This window comes from Zea mays, chromosome 4 (genome assembly GCF_902167145.1).
Source record: "Zea mays cultivar B73 chromosome 4, Zm-B73-REFERENCE-NAM-5.0, whole genome shotgun sequence".
NCBI lineage: Eukaryota > Viridiplantae > Streptophyta > Magnoliopsida > Poales > Poaceae > Zea > Zea mays.
In genome coordinates this window covers 163,781,817-163,801,706 of record NC_050099.1, presented here as the reverse complement: position 1 = coordinate 163,801,706, position 19,890 = coordinate 163,781,817, and the positions used below count along the sequence as shown (strand labels likewise).

The window sequence follows — 19,890 nt, the reverse complement described above, 5'->3', positions numbered from 1 at the left end:
CCCAAGTGGAATTGAAAGTAAATGAGCATTGGAATTAAACGGAATACGAGAATAATCAAATGAAAAATTTAAGTTAACCGGTTTCTTTTTCTCGTCGTCGTCGTCTCTTGGGGAAGAAGAAGACTCGTCGCTGTCGTAGTAGACGATCTTCTTGATGCGCCTCTTCTTCTTCCTGTCTCTTTTCTTATGACTCGAGCCAGAGTCCGAGGGCTTATCATCTCTTGTCTTGTTGATGATGGACTCCTTTGTCTTGTCATTGACCACCATCCCCTTTCCCTTAGGATCCATCTCTTCGGGCGATTAGTCCCTTGCGTGAAGAGAACGGCTCTGATACCAATTGAGAGCACCTAGAGGGGGGGTGAATAGGTGATCCTATAAAAATCAAATACTTGTAGCCACAAAACTTGGTTAAGTGTTAGTGCAATAGAACCAAGTGGCTAAGGACCGAGCTCTTGTGAAACACAATGGTCACAAAGAAAGACAACACACAAGACACAGTGATTTATCCCGTGGTTCGGCCAAGTGCAATACTTGCCTACTCCACGTTGTGGCATCCCAATGGACGAGGGTTGCACTCAACCCCTTTCAAGTGATTCTATGATCAACTTGAATACCACAGTGTTTTACTTTCTTTTACTATCTCCCGTTCGCGAGGAATCTCCACAACTTGGAGCCTCTCGCCCTTACAATTGATGATCACAAAGAAGCACGGAAGTAAGGGAGGGGAGAGCAACACACACAAGACTCAAAGCACGAGCACAATCATGCACACAAGCCACAACTTGAGCTCACAACACAATGCGAGGAGTTCTCTACTCAAATAGAGCTCAAGTCACTATCACAAAGAATCAAATGCGCGAGAATGGAGTCTTGGTGCTTAGAGATGATCAAAGAATGCTTGGGTTACTCCTCCATGCGCCTAGGGGTCCCTTTTATAGCCCCAAGGCAGCTAGGAGCCGTTGGAGGCAATCTGGAAAGGCAATTCTTGCCTTCTGTCGGGTGGCGCACCGGACAGTCCGGTGCACCACCGGACAGGCACTGTTCATGGTTCGGTGCAGATCGCCTTCCTGAAATGGCATAGCTGATTGTTGCAGAATTGTAGCCGTTGGCGCACCGGACACTATTCGGTGCACACCGGACAGTCCGGTGCCTCCTGCCGACCGTTGGAGCGGGCCACGCGTCGCCCGTGGATTTGGCGGCCGACCATTGCGCTGGCGGCCGTTGGCTCACCGGACAGTCCGGTGCACCACCAGACAGTCCGGTGAATTATAGCTGTATGTCGCCGATGAATTCCCGAGAGTGGCCAGTTCGCTAGAAGCCAGCCTGGCGCACCGGACACTGTCCGGTGCACCACCGGACAGTCCGATGTGCCAGACTACGCTGAGTCTTGGCTGCTCCAGCCAAGTCTTTTCCTTTTTCTCTTTTCTCTGATTCTAGCACTTAGACAAATATATTAGTACACAAAAACCAATGTACTAGGTCTAGAATCATACCTTTGCTTTGATTATCACTTTTCTCTTGATTTAGCACAAGAGGGCTCATTTAAATGTGTTGGGCACTTAATCACCAAAACATAATGGAAATTGCCCAAAGGCACATTTCCCTTTCATTTACATAGACTGATCCTTTGGAGGAGATCGACATAGGAGATGGTAAAACTCCAAGGCCGACTTTTGTAAACAAGACCCTAGAGACCGATCCTAGAAATGAAATGATCGGTCTATTGAAGGAATATTCAGATTGCTTTGCTTAGCATTACACTGAGATGCTGGGATTAAGCCGAGAGATTGTAGTGCATCAACTGCCCATTAAGTCCGGTTTTAGACCTTTCAAGCAGAGAGCTAGAACGTTTTGTCCAGATCTTCTCCCACGAATCAAGGACGAAATCCATCGGCTGCTAGAAGCTAATTTTATTAGACCTTGCAGATACGTAGAGTGGGTCTCCAATATTGTGCCGGTGGAGAAGGAGTTAGGTAAGCTTAGAGTATGCATTGATTTTCGCAATTTAAATAGAGCAACTCCTAAAGATGAGTATCTCATGCCCATAGCCAACACATTAATCAATAATGCATCAGGAAATAGAATTATTAGCTTTCTTGATGGTAATGCTGGATACAATCAGATTTTCATGGCCGAAGAAGATGTGTCTAAAACGACCTTTATATGTCCAGGCTTTATTGGTTTATTTCAGTGGGTTGTCATGATATTTGGTCTGAAAAATACCGGTGCTACTTATCAGAGGGCTATGAATTTGATCTTTCACGAGCTGTTGGGAAACATTGTGGAAGTCTACATTGATGATATTGTAGTAAAATCGGCTGAGGTTTAGTTCTCATTTAGCTGATTTGCGCAAAGCCTTTGATAAGATGCTTCAGTATGGTTTGAAAATGAACCCACGTAAATGTGCTTTTGGAGTGTCGGCTGGTAAGTTTTTAGGATTTGTCATCCATGAACATGGTATAGAGATAGACCCTGACCGAATCAAGTCCATTCGGAATGTGGGACCTCTGACCTGTAAGGTCGAAGTGCAGAAGTTTCTCGACAAGGTGAATTATTTACGAAGGTTTATTTCTAACCTGGCCGGGAAGATTGATGCCTTCACCCCTATCCTTCGGCTTAAGAATGATGTCGAATTCGCTTGGGGGCAGAGCAGCAGGAAGCATTTGATCTCATTAAAAAATATTTGTCTTCGGCTCCCGTATTAAAAGCACCACAAACAGGAGTACCATTCCGATTATACATTGCAGCTGAAGATAAGGTCATTGGGGCTGTTCTGACACAAGAAACTAAAGGAAAGGAGCATGTGGTGACATATCTAAGTCGGAGGTTGGTGGATGCTGAAACGAGGTACACTTTTATTGAGAAGTTATGCTTATGCTTGTTTTATGCATGCACCAAGTGTAGATGTTATTTACTGTCTAGTCATTGCACTGTTTCTGGTCAAGCCGATGTGATCAAATACATGTTGCATAACCCAATTATGAGTGGTAGAATTGGTAAGTGGGCTTATGCACTCATAGAATATGACTTGGTCTATGAACCATTGAAATCTATGAGAAGCCAGGTCGTAGCGAATTTTATTGTAGAACATCGGATTAATGATACCCATAAACTAGACATGTCATACCTCACTATTACTCCTTAGACTTTATATTTTGATGGATCGGTTTGCAATGAAGGACAAGAAATTGGTATCGTACTTGTTTCACCAAGTGATGTCTCCTTCGACTTCTCTAGCCGATTGAAAACTTATTGCACTAACAATCAAGCCGAATATGAGGCCCTTTTGTTCGGCTTGGAACTTTTAAATTATATGGGAGTAAAACATGTGAAGGCATTTGGTGATTCTCAGCTGGTCGTCTAACAGGTGTTAGAAGAATATCAATGTTTTGATGGTACTCTAAATAGTTACCTTGAAAGATGTTGGGGGCATAATTCATTCTTTTGATGAATTCAGTATTCGGCATATCTCTAGAGTTGAGAATCATAGAGCTAACAATTTGACACAAGATGCATCAGGTTATCGAATAAAGCGAGGGAGATTTCACAACACTAAAAATCTGATAACCGGTGCAGGGCCAATTCCCCAGGTCGCGGACCGTCCGAGTAAAGACTCTGGACTGTCCGGGGTTACCAGGAAAGTTCTCCTAATTGATTCGGCTGATAATGAAGCCGATGCAAGTGATTGGAGGACGCTCATAACTAATTATTTACGAAATCCCAATATCAGGACAGATAAGAACATTCGGTGTACAACTTTCAAGTATGTTTTGATGAATGATGAACTCTACCGTCGAACAGTCAACGACGTCCTGCTTAAGTGCTTGGGCCCAGATAATGCTATATTAGCCATGGCCGAAGTACATGAAGGAATTTGTGGTACCCATTAATCGGCTCCAAAGATGAAGTGGTTGTTGCGAAGGTCTGGTTTTTATTGGTCTAACATGATAGCTGATTGTTTCAAGTACTACAAATGATGCCAAGTGTGTCAAAGATTCGGCGACCTACAGTTGGTCCCTGCAGCCGAATTACATCCTATCATCAAGCCTTGGCCTTTCAGAGGATGAGCCTTAGACTTTATAGGGGAAATTCATCCTTCGTCATCGAAGGGGCATCGGTTCGTGTTAGTTGCCACTGACTACTTTAACAAATGGACTGAAGTCGTTGCTCTGAAAAACATGACACACAAGGAGGTAATTAAGTTCATAACTAAACATATTATTCATAGATTCGGCATTCCCCAGATCTTGACTACAGATCAAGGAACTTCTTTTATGTTAAAGGAGGTACGTGAATTTGCTGAATTATATAGAATTAAGTTTCTTAATTCATCTCCATATTATGCTCAGGCCAATGGACAGGCCGAGTTTAGTAATAGGACATTAATTAACTTGATAAAAAAGAAGATATCCGATAATCCTAAGCATTGGCATAAATTTTTGTCCGAAGCTTTATGGGCTCACAGAATATCTAAACATAGTACTACTAAAGTGTCTCCTTTTGAGCTTGTCTATGGGCAGGAAGCAGTGTTGCCTGTGGAAATAAGTTTGAATGCTGTCAAATTTGCTAGACAAAATGATCTAACCATCATTGATAATTATAATTTAATGATGGATAATATTGATGAGGTGATCGACAAGAGGGTCATAGCTTTGGGAGCAATAGAAAAGGACAAGATTATGGTAGCCAGGGCCTACAACAAGAAGGTCAAAGCAAAGTCATTTTCAAGTAGGGGACCTGGTGTGGAAGACCATCCTGCCTCTAAGGAATAAAGACCGGAAATTTGGGAAATGGTCGCTAAGCTGGGAGGGTCCTTATAAAGTAAAACAGGTAATGTCTGGTAACGCCTATTTACTATAAACATTACAAGGCAAGGATTTACCCAAGGCTTTGAATGGGCGTTTCCTCAAACAGTACCATCCTAGTATGTGGCAAGATGCCTAAGAGAACCGATGTAATCACATCGAGTTAGTTGCTTTTGGTTTGCTCAGCTCCACCAAAAGGCAGGAGGGCATATGTTGAACACTAAAAAGATACCGGACGGTCCGGCCCTGAGGCTGGACGGTCCGTGGTCTGGACGGTCCGCGCCTATGGGTCGGACGATCCGCGCAAGCGCAGAACATATTAGGGTTCCGAGTTTCTTGCTATGTTTTTTGGCGAGAATCTTGGGATTAGTTCAGAATTTTGTTGGTAACGGGTCCAGCCCCCTCCTCTATAAAAGCGGAGGAATACGATCGATTTAATCAATCAATCGAACCTTCAATCAATACAATTTTTATTTATTCTTAGGAGTAGTTCTAGTCTAGTTCTAGGTTAGTCTTCTAATTCCCTTTTTTTTCGCTTCTCTTCGACTCTACGTCGATTAGAGGAGTCTAGGTCGGTCTACCCGAGCCTAGACACCACCTAGGATCTCTACTCCCCGACGGGGTTCCTTTCGGGAGTGAGATCTAGGCGCCGCCGGCGACCTTCCGTCGCCTCTGCGTATGCGCGGACCGTCCGATCTATAGGCGCGGACCGTCCGACCGTCAAGAAGGGAACCCTAGCCCTACGCCAGGTCGCGGACCGTCCGCGCCTGACGGAGAGCATCACCGCTGGTTTTTGTTGAGTGTTTGGCGCCCGAAAAAGGTGCCAACAAAAAAAAAGAAACATAGAGGGACGATCATTATTTTGACAAATTTATTGTTCACACCTATCTTCGTCAAGTTAAACGGATCAATGGTATGGAAGCTGTCAAGCTGATGACCTGTTCGCACCTAAACTTGATAACCATTTTCCAAACCAAGCAACAAATATTGAAACGATACGAATCGCAATTACAAGACAAGAAGAAAGCTTGAAACAACCTGTTCCAGATCCTCAATTAACTCCTTCCGTATTTCGACTATTCGTACTCGTTAATCACCCTAGGTCCCACATGCAGCGAGACGCTCGCACAGCGAAGCTAATCGAAGGAAGAGGAGCTGTGGACCGCGTGCATACTCGTCAATCACCTCCGGACCCCACCTGCAGTGACAATACATGCTCCACTAAACGCCACGCCAAGCCGCCTCCACTTGAGCTGACAGCTGAGCAGCGTTCAAACTTCAAACAATCAAACGAGAGGGGAAAACCCTAGACGAGCCCCCCTTGCAACGGTCAGATCCATTCCTATATAGTATTCCTCCGCCGCCAACCTCCTGAGCATCCCATATCTGTGTGTGCTCAATTCGCCATCCACAAAATCACTGCACCCGATCATCGTATCAGGAGGAGAAGGTAAGAGACGTGAGGGAGATGGAGGCGGCGACGGCCATGGATTTCCACACGCTCTCGCGCCGGGAGCTCCAGGCGCTGTGCAAGCGCAACGGCGTCCGCGCCAACATGACCAACGCCGCCATGGCCGAGGCGCTGCAGGGCCTAACCTCGGTGAGTTCTCGATTCCACTCGTGTAGTATGTTCGTGAGTCCTATTAGGTTCGGAATGGTAGTTGATTTGGGGTTTTGCTTGTCGGTCAGGTCGACGGGGTCGACGAGATCGGCACGACTCTCTGTCTGCCGACGGCGACGCCAGGAAGGTCGGCGATGAAGTCGGCGGCGAAGATGGTGGCCGTCGAGGAGCAGCAGCACGGTAGCCCGCTCCCCCGCGGCCGCCGCGTATCGGTAAAATCACCAGAGGCCATCCGGATGGAGGTTGGAGGAGAGGACGAGATGAAGGAGAACGTGAAGACTCCCGGCGTGGTGCTGCGCAGCACTCGCCGCGGTATTCGGGCCACACCCGCGCCTCTTCCTACTCCGGTTCCGGCGTCCAGTGCGCGCGCAACAGCGAGGAGGACTGCCGTTCGTAGGACGGGCGAGGTGGCGCCGACCCCAGCCACCCGGAGGAGGGCGGCCTCTCGCAAAGCCGCGGGGGCAGTGGAGGTGGACCGCCCCGCCGAAGATGTATCCGAGGACAAGACATCGAAGATGACGAGAGCTTTGGATCAGGAAGCCGAGGTGGTGGCGGTCGCATCAAAAGAGGAGAAGGGGCAGCAAGACGAACCGAGAGGTGAGAGGATTTCATTTCCCAGATCAACTTGCTTCTACTATCCTGTTGTTTGTGGACAGCCTTTTGATGCTGATTTCGTTATCATGTAGCTGCTCTCTCGGATGTGAAATGTGATGACCCAAAGGGGGAGGAGAAGGTGCAGCAAGAGGAACCAAAAGGTCAGAGGATTTCACTTCCTAGATTGATTTGGTTCTACTGTTCAATTTTTATGGGGACAGTGTTTGATGCTGGTTGTGTGTTATCATCTAGCCGTGGTCTTGGATGTGAAATGTGATGGCCCAGAGCAGGAGGAAGTTGTCCAGTTTTTGGAAGGGGACAACAAAGTGGAGGAAGTGGAGGAGGGTGAGGAAGGTGAAATTTATTTTTGCGCTCTATCTGTTATCGTGAAAGCTTTAAAGTTCCTTGTTTGTTACGTAATTCGAAATTTACTATTAGGTATTGTTCCTAAGTAGTCATTGATCTTATTTGTTGAATGCACAGTTGATTCTTCTGATGCAACCACAGGGTCTGCAGCTGTTTTGGGTAAGAGCTGCAATGATCCTAAGGTGGAGGAAGTGGTGGTTGTCATGGAGGAACAGTTCACAGAGCCCCATGAAGGTGAGAGGCATTCCCAAATACTGTCATTTGTACCTTGAATTGTTGGAGATTCTGACAATGCCTTCTTGAAATCTATCCATATGATTTTTGTTTGCATGCTCAAGACCAACCATTAGTTTTTTGTCACAAAAGGATATCACAGAAGGTAAAAGACAAGTTTTATAGCACGATGACTAGAACTGCTATGTTGTATTTTATAGAATGTTGGTCTACAAAGAGATGTCATGTTATATGTTTGCGTAAATGCGATCGTACAAGAAGTGGTCGATACATGATAGGTTAGAAGTAGCACCAATTGAAAAAAAACTTGTCTAACACCGATTGAGAGACATGTCCATCGGAGATATCTAGAGGCACACAGTGTTGTGGAATCCTAAGGTGTGATAGTAGTGTGAAGAGAGGCAGGAAAAGGTAAGTTAACTTAAAAGGATAGAATATGCCCAAAAAATAGCTTTAATGTGAAGGAATGGAAAACAGCTATCCACGTGCTTGAACCTTGATCCATGGCTTCTGTTGAATTTCAACTTGAAACTAAAAAAACTTTGTTGTTGTTGTCATCTCTTTGTCTGCATGCTTAATTGTTGCTTTTTTGTCGTTGTTTGCTGAGTTTCTGAATTGTGTGCTCGTTGAACCCATTTTACTAATTGTGTATTCTGATTCTGATGCGTCACTGTCAGGAATTGTGAAAGAGCAGGAACCTATCAGTGTTGAGAGATCTGCTTCAGTGGAAGTCATGGATGATTCACCAATCCTAGGTGTGATTGAGAAGAAACAGGATGCCTCAGTTGAAGATTGTGAGGACTTGGCTGAGTTCTCACCTGCAAGGGAGATGACTGATGAGGCCATTCCTGTTACTGAAGATAAGGAAGTGGCCATCAGTGAGGAGTCTGTTACTGAAGATAATGAAGTGGCAATCAGTGAGGAGGCTGTTACTGAAGATAAGGAAGTGGCCATCAGTGAGGAGGCTGTTACTGAAGATAAGGAAGTGGCCATCAGTGAGGAGGCTGTTACTGAAGATAAGGAAGTGGCCATCAATGAGGAGGCTGTTACTGAAGATAAGGAAGTGGCCATCAGTGAGGAGGCCATCGAGGAAGATGGTTTTGCTAACACTGTTGAGACTGATCCTACCCCAAAGGAGATTCTTCTGACTGAAGGTGAAATCATACTCATTGAAGGCAAAGAAGGTGCTGCTAATGAGATGCCACAGGCTGGTGAGACCAGTGAAGAAGATGAGGAAGATTACCTTGCTGAATTGAAAGAAGGGGCTGCTGATCAGGTGCTGCAGGCTGAGCTGGCAGACAATGAAACAAGTAAAGAAGATGAAGATGACCTAAGTGAAAAGAGAGAAGGGACTGCTGCTAAGATGCTGCAGGGTGAACTGACGGACGATGAGACCAGCGAAGAAGACGATCTCGATGAAGATGAGGAATGGGTTTCAGATGATGATGAGAACACCGAGGAAGATTACCTTGCTGAATTGAAAGAAGGGGTTGCTGATCAGGTGCTGCAGGCTGAGCTGGCAAACAATGAAACAGGTGAAGAAGATGAAGATGCCCTAAGTGAAGAGAGAGAAGGGACTGCTGCTAAGATGCTGCAGGGTGAACCGACAGACGATGAGACCAGTGAAGAAGACGATCTCGATGAAGATGAGGGATGGGCTTCAGATGATGATGAGAACACTGAGGAAATTGGCTCTACTGACGAGACCGATGAAGATCCTGATGAGACCAATGAGGAGAGTTACACCTCTGATGCAGTCCAAATGATGCAGGGATCTGGGATAGCTGAAGATGCCAACGAAGATGCCTCTACTGAAGATGATGATTTCAGTGGCGACCTACCACCAGAGTTTGAAAATATCATGATATTCAGTGGTGCTGAAACCGAGAGTGACATTGCTCCTCCAGTGCTCGAGGAAAACAAGGATGCTGTTGTATCTGCAACAAAAACTGCAAAGTCCCTGGATGATTCTGCCTTAAAAACAGGGCAGGAGGAGGAGGGTCCTGAAGAGGTTGACAACGTTGTGAAGTCCCTGGATGAAGAGGTAGAATCAAAGGAGATGCAGAAGCAGCAACCACAGGATTATAATAGCATGAGCCTCAGGAAGCTTAAAGCCACACACAAGAAATATCTCATTGCTGCAAAGGTATGAAATTAATTGACTCATCTCGTGTGCACTCATTTAAGATTGTCGTTAGTGAATCTTTCTTTACTCTTTGTTCATTATGTAAAGGAGGAGGTCACCGAAGGGAAGAGGCTTCCTCTCGAGGAGGTGGATGAAAACGCCTGCATCGACCACTGAACAGAACAAGCAGGCGAAATTTTGTGTGGATGGCGTCTGCCACAAAAGGATTGAAACGCGGAGTGTGCTCTGGTTGTGAAGTGATAACTAGGCTACCGCATGTTCATTTTCAAAAGTTTTCGTGTGTGATCGTGATCAGGGGTGAAACCATGGTTTCAGCCAACAAACTTGCAGTTCCTGTTGCTTCTCCCCCTTTTTTCCTTTATATATATATTTTGTATCGGTTACAGAACATGGTTTATCCAGTGAAGATGCTAAGTTTCGCTTAATAATGTATATGAAGGTCCTGGATACCTCAAATTTTGTTCATGTTGAACCAGTGCGAAGTTATAGAAACGCTTCAAAGTTCAAATAGCATTTAGCATGTTCCATGTGCTGCTATTTCAGCACTCATTCCCGTGCTGGCAATGCAAACTGCAACTGGTCATTAGTTAGCATTGACTGAATTTTCTAGCCTGTTCGCTTTTTATTTCGAGGAACCTGCTTTGTATCGTTGAAGTATCTCTCTAATATCTGTGTAGAGCACAAAAAAAGGTGTCTCCAAAATTCTTATATAGTTGTTTTTGGACTTAGTTCTTCGTTTTCGAGTACCGAAAAATCTCTCCTAGAAAGAAAGGACTTGATTCACTGTTGTACAGTAACAGTTCGGAATGGAGGCGGTGCTAGAACCACTTTTCTCCCTGCTACTTCTAGTATCGAACACGAACACGGTCGTCCGGAGCAGTGGAGCACTAGCAGGAATGCACAGAGCTAGATTAATTAGGAAGATGAAGAGTTTGTTTAGATCGTGTTTTAATCATCAGTTTTTTTTATTTTTACCTATAAACAAATTTAGCTAGGTTTTTGGAGTTGGAGCTGCTAAACTGGTACTGCAGCCTTTGGACAATGCGACTCGGCCCAGTTCACGACGGCCCAACTGCAGCCTTGTCGGGACAACCGTAATATAATACCCACAACCCACTCGATAGAAGCATCGCCCCGCGAACCCTAGCTCCCGCAACTGCCGCCGCCACTCCCACGCTCGCAGCCATGCCGCCCAAGCTCGACCCGTCGCAGGTGGTGGAGGTGTTCGTCCGTGTGACCGGCGGCGAGGTCGGCGCAGCGTCTTCGCTGGCCCCCAAGATCGGCCCGCTCGGTCTTTCCCCCAAGAAGATCGGAGAGGACATCGCCAAGGAGACGGCCAAGGACTGGAAGGGCCTCCGCGTCACCGTCAAGCTCACCGTCCAGAACCGGCAGGCCAAGGTCTCCGTCGTCCCCTCCGCCGCGGCGCTCGTCATCAAGGCGCTCAAGGAGCCAGAGAGGGACCGCAAGAAGGTCAAGAACATCAAGCACAGCGGCAACATCAGCCTCGACGACGTCATCGAGATCGCCAGGACCATGAGGCACAGGTCCATGGCCAAGGAATTGGCCGGCACCGTCAAGGAGATCCTCGGTACCTGCGTCAGCGTCGGGTGCACCGTCGACGGCAAGGACCCCAAGGACCTGCAGCAGGAGATTGACGACGGCGAGGTGGAGATCCCGTCCGCTTAAGAAGGTATTGTGAGCAAGTTTCTGTTATTTTACTGTAATAATATTGATGACCCATTTTGCATTGAAGTTAGCCAATACAGTTTATGCTATGCTTTGTTCACGTTCACGTCACGTTCCCTTCAGCTTATGTCAGTATGAACTCTGGGAATTGCCTTCATTTAAGCGATGCTCCACCGATCCTTTTGTTCATGAATTGATAGAATGTGATTAAACATTGCTATCAAGTGGGTTTCAGGGTTTTAATTGCTGTTAAATATTCAAAATCTAAAGATTTAGAGTTCAATGTACTGAATGAATTATGCTTTTTCTCTCGCTGATCGATGTCTCAGTTATGGATGCCGTGTTCAGTTAGTAGCTTGACACAGTCCCTTTTGTAACCTTGCAGGATTGGTGTCCAGGACTGTGTTATCTTTGCTGCTGAAGCCATTCTCTGCCTAGATTTTCTCATATTTATTTGAGGTGGGGGTGGACGTGGACGTGGAACTATGGAAGTTATCACAGCGGAGTTTTGCTTAGAAACTTTGTCATGCTTTAAGTCTGAGACAATTTCTGTCAAATTTTATGAACATTCCTAGGTACAATCGAAGTTACCAGTGCCTGAGTTTTGTTGGAATTTTTCATGCGATGTTTAAAATTTGACTATATTGCATGGCCAATTGGTTATTTGTCTGGTTAGTGATTACATCGTTGAGGCGCATAGTACTTGAAATATGTTTCTGCTACCCGTTGCTATGGTTTTCTGGTGGATGCGTGCTCTTATATATATATAAAACAAAGTGTTTTTTCATTAGCTGCATTGCACAAGGCCCTGGCTGGATGTGGCAGTAGTAAGATTTCCCACCATATGCAGCTAAACAATGTGCTGTATAACTTGAGCCTCCTTTAACACAACAACAACATTTGAAAAGATGCATTACAAATATTTCTTTTTTCAAGAAGGCCATCCGTCTGCAGAATGCTTTATGTAACATTACATGGCTAAGTATCTGCATGCAGAGAATCACACTTTGATTTTGTGCACTGAAAATTGCCATTATGCTTAAGACTTGTTCCATACTTGTACGTGTTTTGATGGCTTGCCTGAGTGTCCATTGGTTCTAGTCCTGTCTCCCTAGTATCTCTCATTTCCATATCAGGGCTTTCGGTTTCATCTCAATCCGTGTGAATTGGATGTAATTGGGTAGTGTGAATTGGATGTAATTTGGTAGGTTTAAATTCGTAGAAAGTTAAAATCTCTACATTTTTTTAATCTCATCCTATCCATATAGTAGAAATAGTCGAACAAGCTTTAGTTGATGCATTCGTGAGGACCATCAATCCATCATTTGACCGTCAATCCATCCAACATAGTGTATCTTGTTGTCAGGTGGATTTTCTTTTACAACGTTGAGTGGCCGTCATTTCAATATAGATTCATTCAATCCCGAGTCTCATCTTGCATCCCTATTTAGCCAAATCATTCATGCAACAAAGTATTGTCTTATTATTAACTAGATAATCAAATGTGTGTTAGTATCAAGTTTCAGACATATGATGTGAGTTTTGTATAAAATAGCTAAATAATTATATCATAAGAAGACATCGATCCTCCGCAACCATAGTTGACTAGGAACCGACGATCTAGACTTCTCACGAACTCATAGCAGCATTCTTATATCTTTTACATGTGAGGATGTGAGTATAGCAAGAGTGAGCTCGTATACGTTCGCTCTCAAAAAGTTGTGAGAATAATGTGCCTGAGCTCACTTTCGGTGGAGGTCATGTGAAATGTAAGGCTTACAAAAAAGGTTAAAGTTGAGCATTGTTTTTAAAGTTGGTCCAAGTTTTATTAGCAGTTACTAAATATAAATAGATACCAACCAATTAAATAAGAGATCACAATTAATAATAAAACCCACAATGCAATGCAAAATGATAGATTAAGTTTAACTTCATAAGTTACTCATGTGAGTGTCCGAGCCGCTCATAACCGTGAGCACGGCTGCTATACTAGTTTTAAATTCTGCATAGGTTGCACATCTTTACCCACAAGATGTCTTTTCCATTTAGCCAGGGTTAGCTAGACCCTTAGACACTTTTAAGGTTGGCTAGGGATCCACCGTGAGGCCTTTCCAAAGTTCTACTAGTTCGATAAAATTTGCTACGAATGCAGAAAGAAGGAAGCATAGGAATCCCTCGTCTGAAAAGCTTTACAGACAGTCCGAGTCGAGGACCTCTGTATACTCTGCAGCGATGCACTCCCCGCTTGCCCTTTTCGGGTAAGGTAATCTCTCCCTAGCTTTTCTAACTACTTGGCCAAGGGCGTCCCATTCCACCCTTGTGGTAGCACTGTTTTTCCGGGTGGTTCTTTATGTTCCAATTAATACAATACTCTTATCATGAACAATAATTAAACTAACAATATTAATGAAACATTATCGTAATTCAGATATAATATTAATCCCAAAACCAGGTAGAGCAATAGTAAGTCTACCTAATAGTTCATTTGTTTGCAAGGTGTGGGGTAAACAACACTAGGGTAACATATTAGGTCCCATCAAATTAACCTGGAGCATGTTACAGTGATTAACAGGAACAATATTAGGTAAAGAAGAGTGATCAATGTCACAACTTGCCTTGTTCAGGTAACACGAGGTACTTCGCCAATTTTCGAACCTAGTGAGGGGATTGAATTGGATCTTTTTCACACCCTGATCGAGGGCATAATAACCATGAGCAAATCTTGAATTAAGCTCATGAATCTCTCTTTTGTATTCATCCTGCAAGCAATAAAATATATGAAGATATGAGGAATAGATTTTGGTGGGAAGGTCTAAGGGTGTGTTTGGTTAGGCTGTGGCTGTGAAACAAAGCTGCTGTGGGCTGTGAGCTGTGAAAAAGTTGCTGTGAAATATTAGCTGTGAAAAAAGCAGAAAGCTGTTTGGTTCGAACAACTGTAAATTGTAGGTTTGGTATAAAATGTCTGTAATCGCCCTATCTTGTAGGAGACACTTGATATTCGAATTGATTATAAAACTTTATTTTGTGCAATAAATGACAAGGAAAAACATTTTACAGATAGAAACTAGTTTTTTAAGTTTTGTATTCACCATTAACATTTGTTTCACATAAATAAACTGTTATGATCCAGAATATCCTTCTTCAACATAAGTATCTCCCTCTCGCATTACTCAAAGCATCAACTATCTTTATTGCGAATGGTATTCATGGTATTCTCATTATCTCCCTCTGGACTGTCATCTCCTTGTGTTTGTGATGTGGAACTCTGTTGTACCAAGTACTCCTCATCAGCATCACATCTATCAAACAACCTATCCTGTGAATTGCTGTCATGAATAAAATTATGCAACGCCATGCAAGCTATAACTATATGTTTCTGTGTACGTGTAGGAAAACTTGGAATGCCTTTCAAAATACGCCACTTCTGCTTCAAGACTCCAAAAGCCCGCTCAATGACTCAAATCTCACTTTCCTCTAATGTTTCTCATTTTCATATTTTACAGGTTGCAACAATCACTTGGTTTGAACTCTGTTGTAGCCCACAATCATTTATCTCTAACATTTACTCGTAACAATGCAACTGAGTTGAAAACAAGGAAGGGAATACATGAAAGGCTTCCCCAAAAAATAGATGAGCAATATACAAATCGAACACCTAAATGCAACAGTCAAGAAACACGAGCCAGAGTTTGACTCCGGTGGCCTAGAGATCGGCAACAACAGGGGACCGAAGCAATCTGTTCGAGGCAAGAGAGAGAGAGAGAGAGAAGAGACTCCGGCGGGCGGGTGGATGGAGCATGCACACTCACCGCAAATATGTAGAGAGCGCGACGAGGAAGAGCGAGGTGGCCAGGAGCCGATGCTGGAGACGAGATGGGCACCGCCGGCCAGGAGATGGTTTTCCGTTGTCATGGCTGTTTGTGTTTGTTGGCTCTCAGACGCGCCCAGGAGAATAGGAGATCGAAACGGTACGCTTCATAATGGCATTGGTGGGTAATTTTGTGCAAAGGCTCGCCCTCACAGCCCAAAAAAGCACCGCATAGGTTGCTGTGGCAAATGAACTAGATAAAAGCTGCTTCCGTGAAAGATTATTATTAAAAGTTTACCCCTTTGGTTACTATTGACTTTTTTTAGAAGCCAAAGCAGGTTTGGAAGCCAAACCAAAGGGACCCTAAAGCAAGACATTGCACGATTTATCAAGATTTATGGCAGAATGTGACACTCATTGTAAGTTGAAGGTCGAACATCTTAAACTAGCTCACACTCTTCAACCATTGCCAATTCGAGCATGGAAGTGGGAAGATATCTCAATGGATATCATCACTAGTCTACCAGGGACTACAAGTGGATACAACTCGGTTTGGGTCATAGTTGATTGACTCACAATGTTCGCACACTTCATTCTAGTGAAGACCAATTACTCTTTTTCCATGCATGCTCAATTTGGGTCATAATTGATTGACTCACAATGATTATATGCATACATGGTGTGCCAAAATCAAAGTGTACAATTGAGCACCTCGGTTCACCGCAAAAGTTTTGGGAAGCTTTGCATGCTGATATGGGTACTATTTTGATATTAAGCACAACCCATCATGAAAGGGAAATGTGCCCTTGGGCCATTTCTAAGTATTTTGGTGATTAAGTGCCCAATACAAATGGTTTAAGTATTAAATTGTGCCAAATGGTGGATGAAGTGTAAATCAACACAAAGGTATGATTCTAGACTTAGTACATTGGTTTTTGTGTACTAACATATTTGTCTAAGTGCTAGAATCAGAGAAAATACAAAAGGAAAAAGACTTGGCTGGGGCAGTCAAGATTCTGCGCAGTCTGGGTACACCGGACTGTCCGGTGCGCCAGGCTGGCGTTGGTCAACTGGCCGCTCTCGGGAATTTGTCGGCGGCGTACGGTTTAAAATTCACCGGACTGTCCGGTGGTGCACCGAACTGTCCAGTGAGCCAACGGTCGGTCGCGCAATCCGCGCGTGACGCGTGGCTGAGCCAACGGTCTGATGGGGGCACCGGACAGTCCGGTGCGCCAACGGCTCCAAATCTTCAACGGTCGGCTAGGCCAATTTTTGAAGGCGATCTGCACCGGACAGTGAACAGGGGATGTCCGGTGGTGCACCGGACTGTCCGGTGCGCCACCCGACAGAAGGCAAGAATTGCCTTCCCTGATTGCCTCCAACGGCTCCTAGCTGCCTTGGGGCTATAAAAGGAACCCCTAGGCGCATGGAGGAGATACACAAGCATTCTTTGATCATCTCTAAGCACCAAGACTTCATTCTAGCGCATTTGATTCTTTGTGATAGCAATTTGAGCTCCTCTTGAGTTGAGAACTCCGTGTGTGAACTTAGAGCTCAAGTTGTGACTAGTGTGCGTGTTTTGTGCTGTTGCTTTTGAGACTTGTGTGTGTTGCTTTTCCCTTCCTTACATCCGTGCTTCTTTGTGATCATCATTTGTAAGGGCGAGAGGCTCCAAGTTGTGGAGATTCCTGGCAAACGGGATATAGTGAAAGAAAGAAAAACACCGTGGTATTCAAGTGGATCTTTGGATCACTTGAAAGGGGTTGAGTGCAACCCTCGTCCATTGGGACGCCACAACGTGGAGTAGGCAAGTGTTGTACTTGGCCGAACCACGGGATAAACCATCGTGTCTCTTGTGCTTGTTCTCACTGTGACTATTGTGTTTCTGAAAGGGAAATGTGCCCTTGGGCCATTTCTAAGTATTTTGGTGATTAAGTGTCCAACACAAGTGCTTAAGTGTTAAATTATGCCAAGGACTCAAGAAGTGCAAATCAAGATTAAAGGTATGTGTCTAGACTTAGTACATTGTTTTGAAGACTAATGTATTGTGTCTAAGTGCTAGAAATAGGAGAAACAATTATGGAGAAGTTGGCTGTGTACAGCCAAAAGGCTGCTCGGTCTGGGTGCACCAGACTGTCCGGTGGTGCACCGGACAGTGTCCGGTGCGCCAGGCTGGCTATGGTGAAAATGCCGCTCTCGGAATTCGCAGGTGGCGTACGGCTATAATTCACCGGACTGTCCGGTGGTGCACTGGACTGTCCGGTGAGCCCACGGTCGGCTGAGCCAACGGTCGGCCGCGCAATCCGCGCGTGACGCGCTGAAGGGGGCACCGGACTGTCCGGTGTGCACCGGACAGTGTCCGGTGTGCCAACGGCTCCAAATTGCCAACGATCGGCTGCGCCAAAACAGGAAAGAAATCCGCACCGGACAGTGTCCGGTGATGCACCGGACTGTCCAGTGCATCAGTCGACAGAAGGCAAGAATTGCCTTCCTGGAATGCTCTCAACGGCTCCTAGCTGCCTTGGGGCTATAAAAGGGACCCCTAGGCGCATGGAGGACACCACCAAGCATTCTCTAAGCATTCCTAAGCACCAAGACTCCAATTCCGTGCATTTGATTCTTTGTGATAGCAACTAGAGCTCCATTTGAAGTAGAGAACTCTTCGGGTTGTGTTGTGAGCTCGAGTTGTGACTTGTGTGCATGTTTGTGCTCTGATTTTGTGTCTTGTGTGCGTTGATCATCCCATCCTTACTTCCGTGCTTCTTTGTGAACATCAAATTGTAAGGGCGAGAGGCTCCAAGTTGTGGAGATTCCTCGCAAGTGGGATATAGTGAAACAAAGCAAAACACCGTGGTATTCAAGTGGGTCTTTGGACCGCTTGAGAGGGGTTGATTGCAACCCTCGTCCGTTGGGACGCCACAACGTGGAGTAGGCAAGTGTTGGACTTGGCCGAACCACGGGATAAACCACTGTGCCTATCTGTGTTGATCTTCTTGTGGTTATTGTGTTTTGCAAGAACTCCTCTCTAGCCACTTGGCTTTATTGTGCTAACTCCTAATCAAGTTTTGTGGCATTAAGTTTCAAGTTTTCACAGGATCACCTATTCACCCCCCCTCTAGGTGCTCTCAATTGGTATCAGAGCCGTTCTCTTCAAGAAAGGACTAATCGCCCGAAGGGATGGATCCTAAGGGAAAGGGGATAGTGATCAATGACAAGGAGAAGGAGTCCTTCATCAATGAGCCAAAAGACGACAAGCCCATTGACTCAGGCTCAAGTCATAAGAAGAAGGACGAGAAGAAGAAGAGCCGCATCATGAAGATCGTCTACTACGACGACAGCGACGAGTCCTCTTCTTCCCAAAAGGACAACAATGACAACGACTACGAGAAAAAGAAGACGGTTAACTCGAACTTTTCTTTTGATTACTCTCGTATTCCGCATAGTTCAAGTGCACATTTGCTTTCCATTCCTCTTGGCAAACCTCCACACTTTGATGGAGAGGACTATGGATTTTGGAGTCACAAAATGCGTAGTCACTTGTTCTTTCTCCATCCAAGTATATGGGAGATAGTAGAAAATGGAATGCAATTTGATAGCACGGATAGTCCCTTATTCATCAATGAGCAGATTCATAGAAATGCACAAGCTACTACTGTGTTGTTAGCCTCATTGTGCAGGTATGAATACCATAAGGTGAGCGGCTTGGATAACGCCAAGCAGATTTGGGACACCCTCAGGATCTCTCATGAGGGAAATGACGTCACCATGCTCACCAAGATGGAGTTGGTGGAGGGCGAACTTGGGAGATTCGCAATGATCAGGGGGGAAGAGCCAACCCAAACATACAACAAGCTCAAGACCCTCGTCAACAAAAAAGGAGCTATGGAAGCACGCGATGGACGGACCACGACGTCGTCCGCCTAATGCTAAGGTCTTTCACTGTCCTTGATCCACATCTTGTAAACAATATTCGTGAAAATCCTAGGTACACCAAGATGTCGCCCGAAGAAATACTTGGAAAGTTCGTAAGCGGGCAGATGATTATCAAGGAGGCAAGATACGTCGATGAGGCGTTGAATGGTCCAATTCATGAGCCTCAAGCCATCGATCTCAAGGCAACAAGTAGCAAGGAGACGCTACCTAGCAAGGTGGCACAAGTTGAGGCGGCGGGGCTCAATGAGGAAGAAATGGCCCTCATCATCAAGCGCTTCAAGACGACGCTAAAGGGTCGCAAGGAGCATCCCAAAAAGAGCAAGACGAAGGGAAAGCGCTCCTGCTTCAAGTGTGGTAAGATTGGTCACTTTATTGCTAACTGTCCCGATAATGATAGTGACCAGGAACAAGGAAAGAATGGGTAAAGAGAGAACAAGAAGGTTTACAAGAAGGCAAAAGGCGAGGCACACCTTGGAAAGGAGTGGGATTCGGATTGCTCTTCGTCCGACTTCGACGACGAAGGACTCACCGCCACCGCCTTCAACAAATCGTCTCTCTTCCCCAACGAGCATCACACCTGTCTCATGGCAAAGGAGAAGAAGGTAAACACTCGAAAGTCTACTTATGCTTCTTCTAGTGATGATGAATCTAGCGATGATGAAATAGACTACGCTAGTTTGTTCAAGGGCCTAGATAG

General features: G+C 45.1%; 2 protein-coding genes across 3 annotated transcripts; both read left to right on the top strand.

Moving 5' to 3' along the window:
- The first annotated feature begins 5,919 nt into the window (after positions 1-5,919).
- Positions 5,920-10,279, top strand: LOC103653953 (titin). 2 transcript variants are annotated; one of them, XM_008680770.3, is made up of 7 exons: positions 5,920-6,405; positions 6,495-7,023; positions 7,113-7,181; positions 7,273-7,374; positions 7,504-7,620; positions 8,298-9,766; positions 9,854-10,279. In XM_008680770.3, exons 1-7 carry the CDS (start codon positions 6,274-6,276, stop codon positions 9,920-9,922), a joined length of 2,487 nt encoding a protein of 828 aa, XP_008678992.1. In that variant the 5' UTR covers positions 5,920-6,273; the 3' UTR covers positions 9,923-10,279. The 2 variants fall into 2 exon arrangements, with proteins under 2 accessions (XP_008678992.1, XP_008678993.1); XM_008680771.3 differs by having other exon boundaries at positions 6,026-6,405; positions 7,528-7,620.
- Positions 10,280-10,904: 625 nt separating this feature from the next.
- Positions 10,905-12,106, top strand: LOC100281960 (60S ribosomal protein L12). The gene is made up of 2 exons (NM_001154878.2): positions 10,905-11,456; positions 11,838-12,106. Exon 1 carries the CDS (start codon positions 10,952-10,954, stop codon positions 11,450-11,452), a length of 501 nt encoding a protein of 166 aa, NP_001148350.1. The 5' UTR covers positions 10,905-10,951; the 3' UTR covers positions 11,453-11,456; positions 11,838-12,106.
- The last annotated feature ends 7,784 nt before the right edge of the window (positions 12,107-19,890 follow it).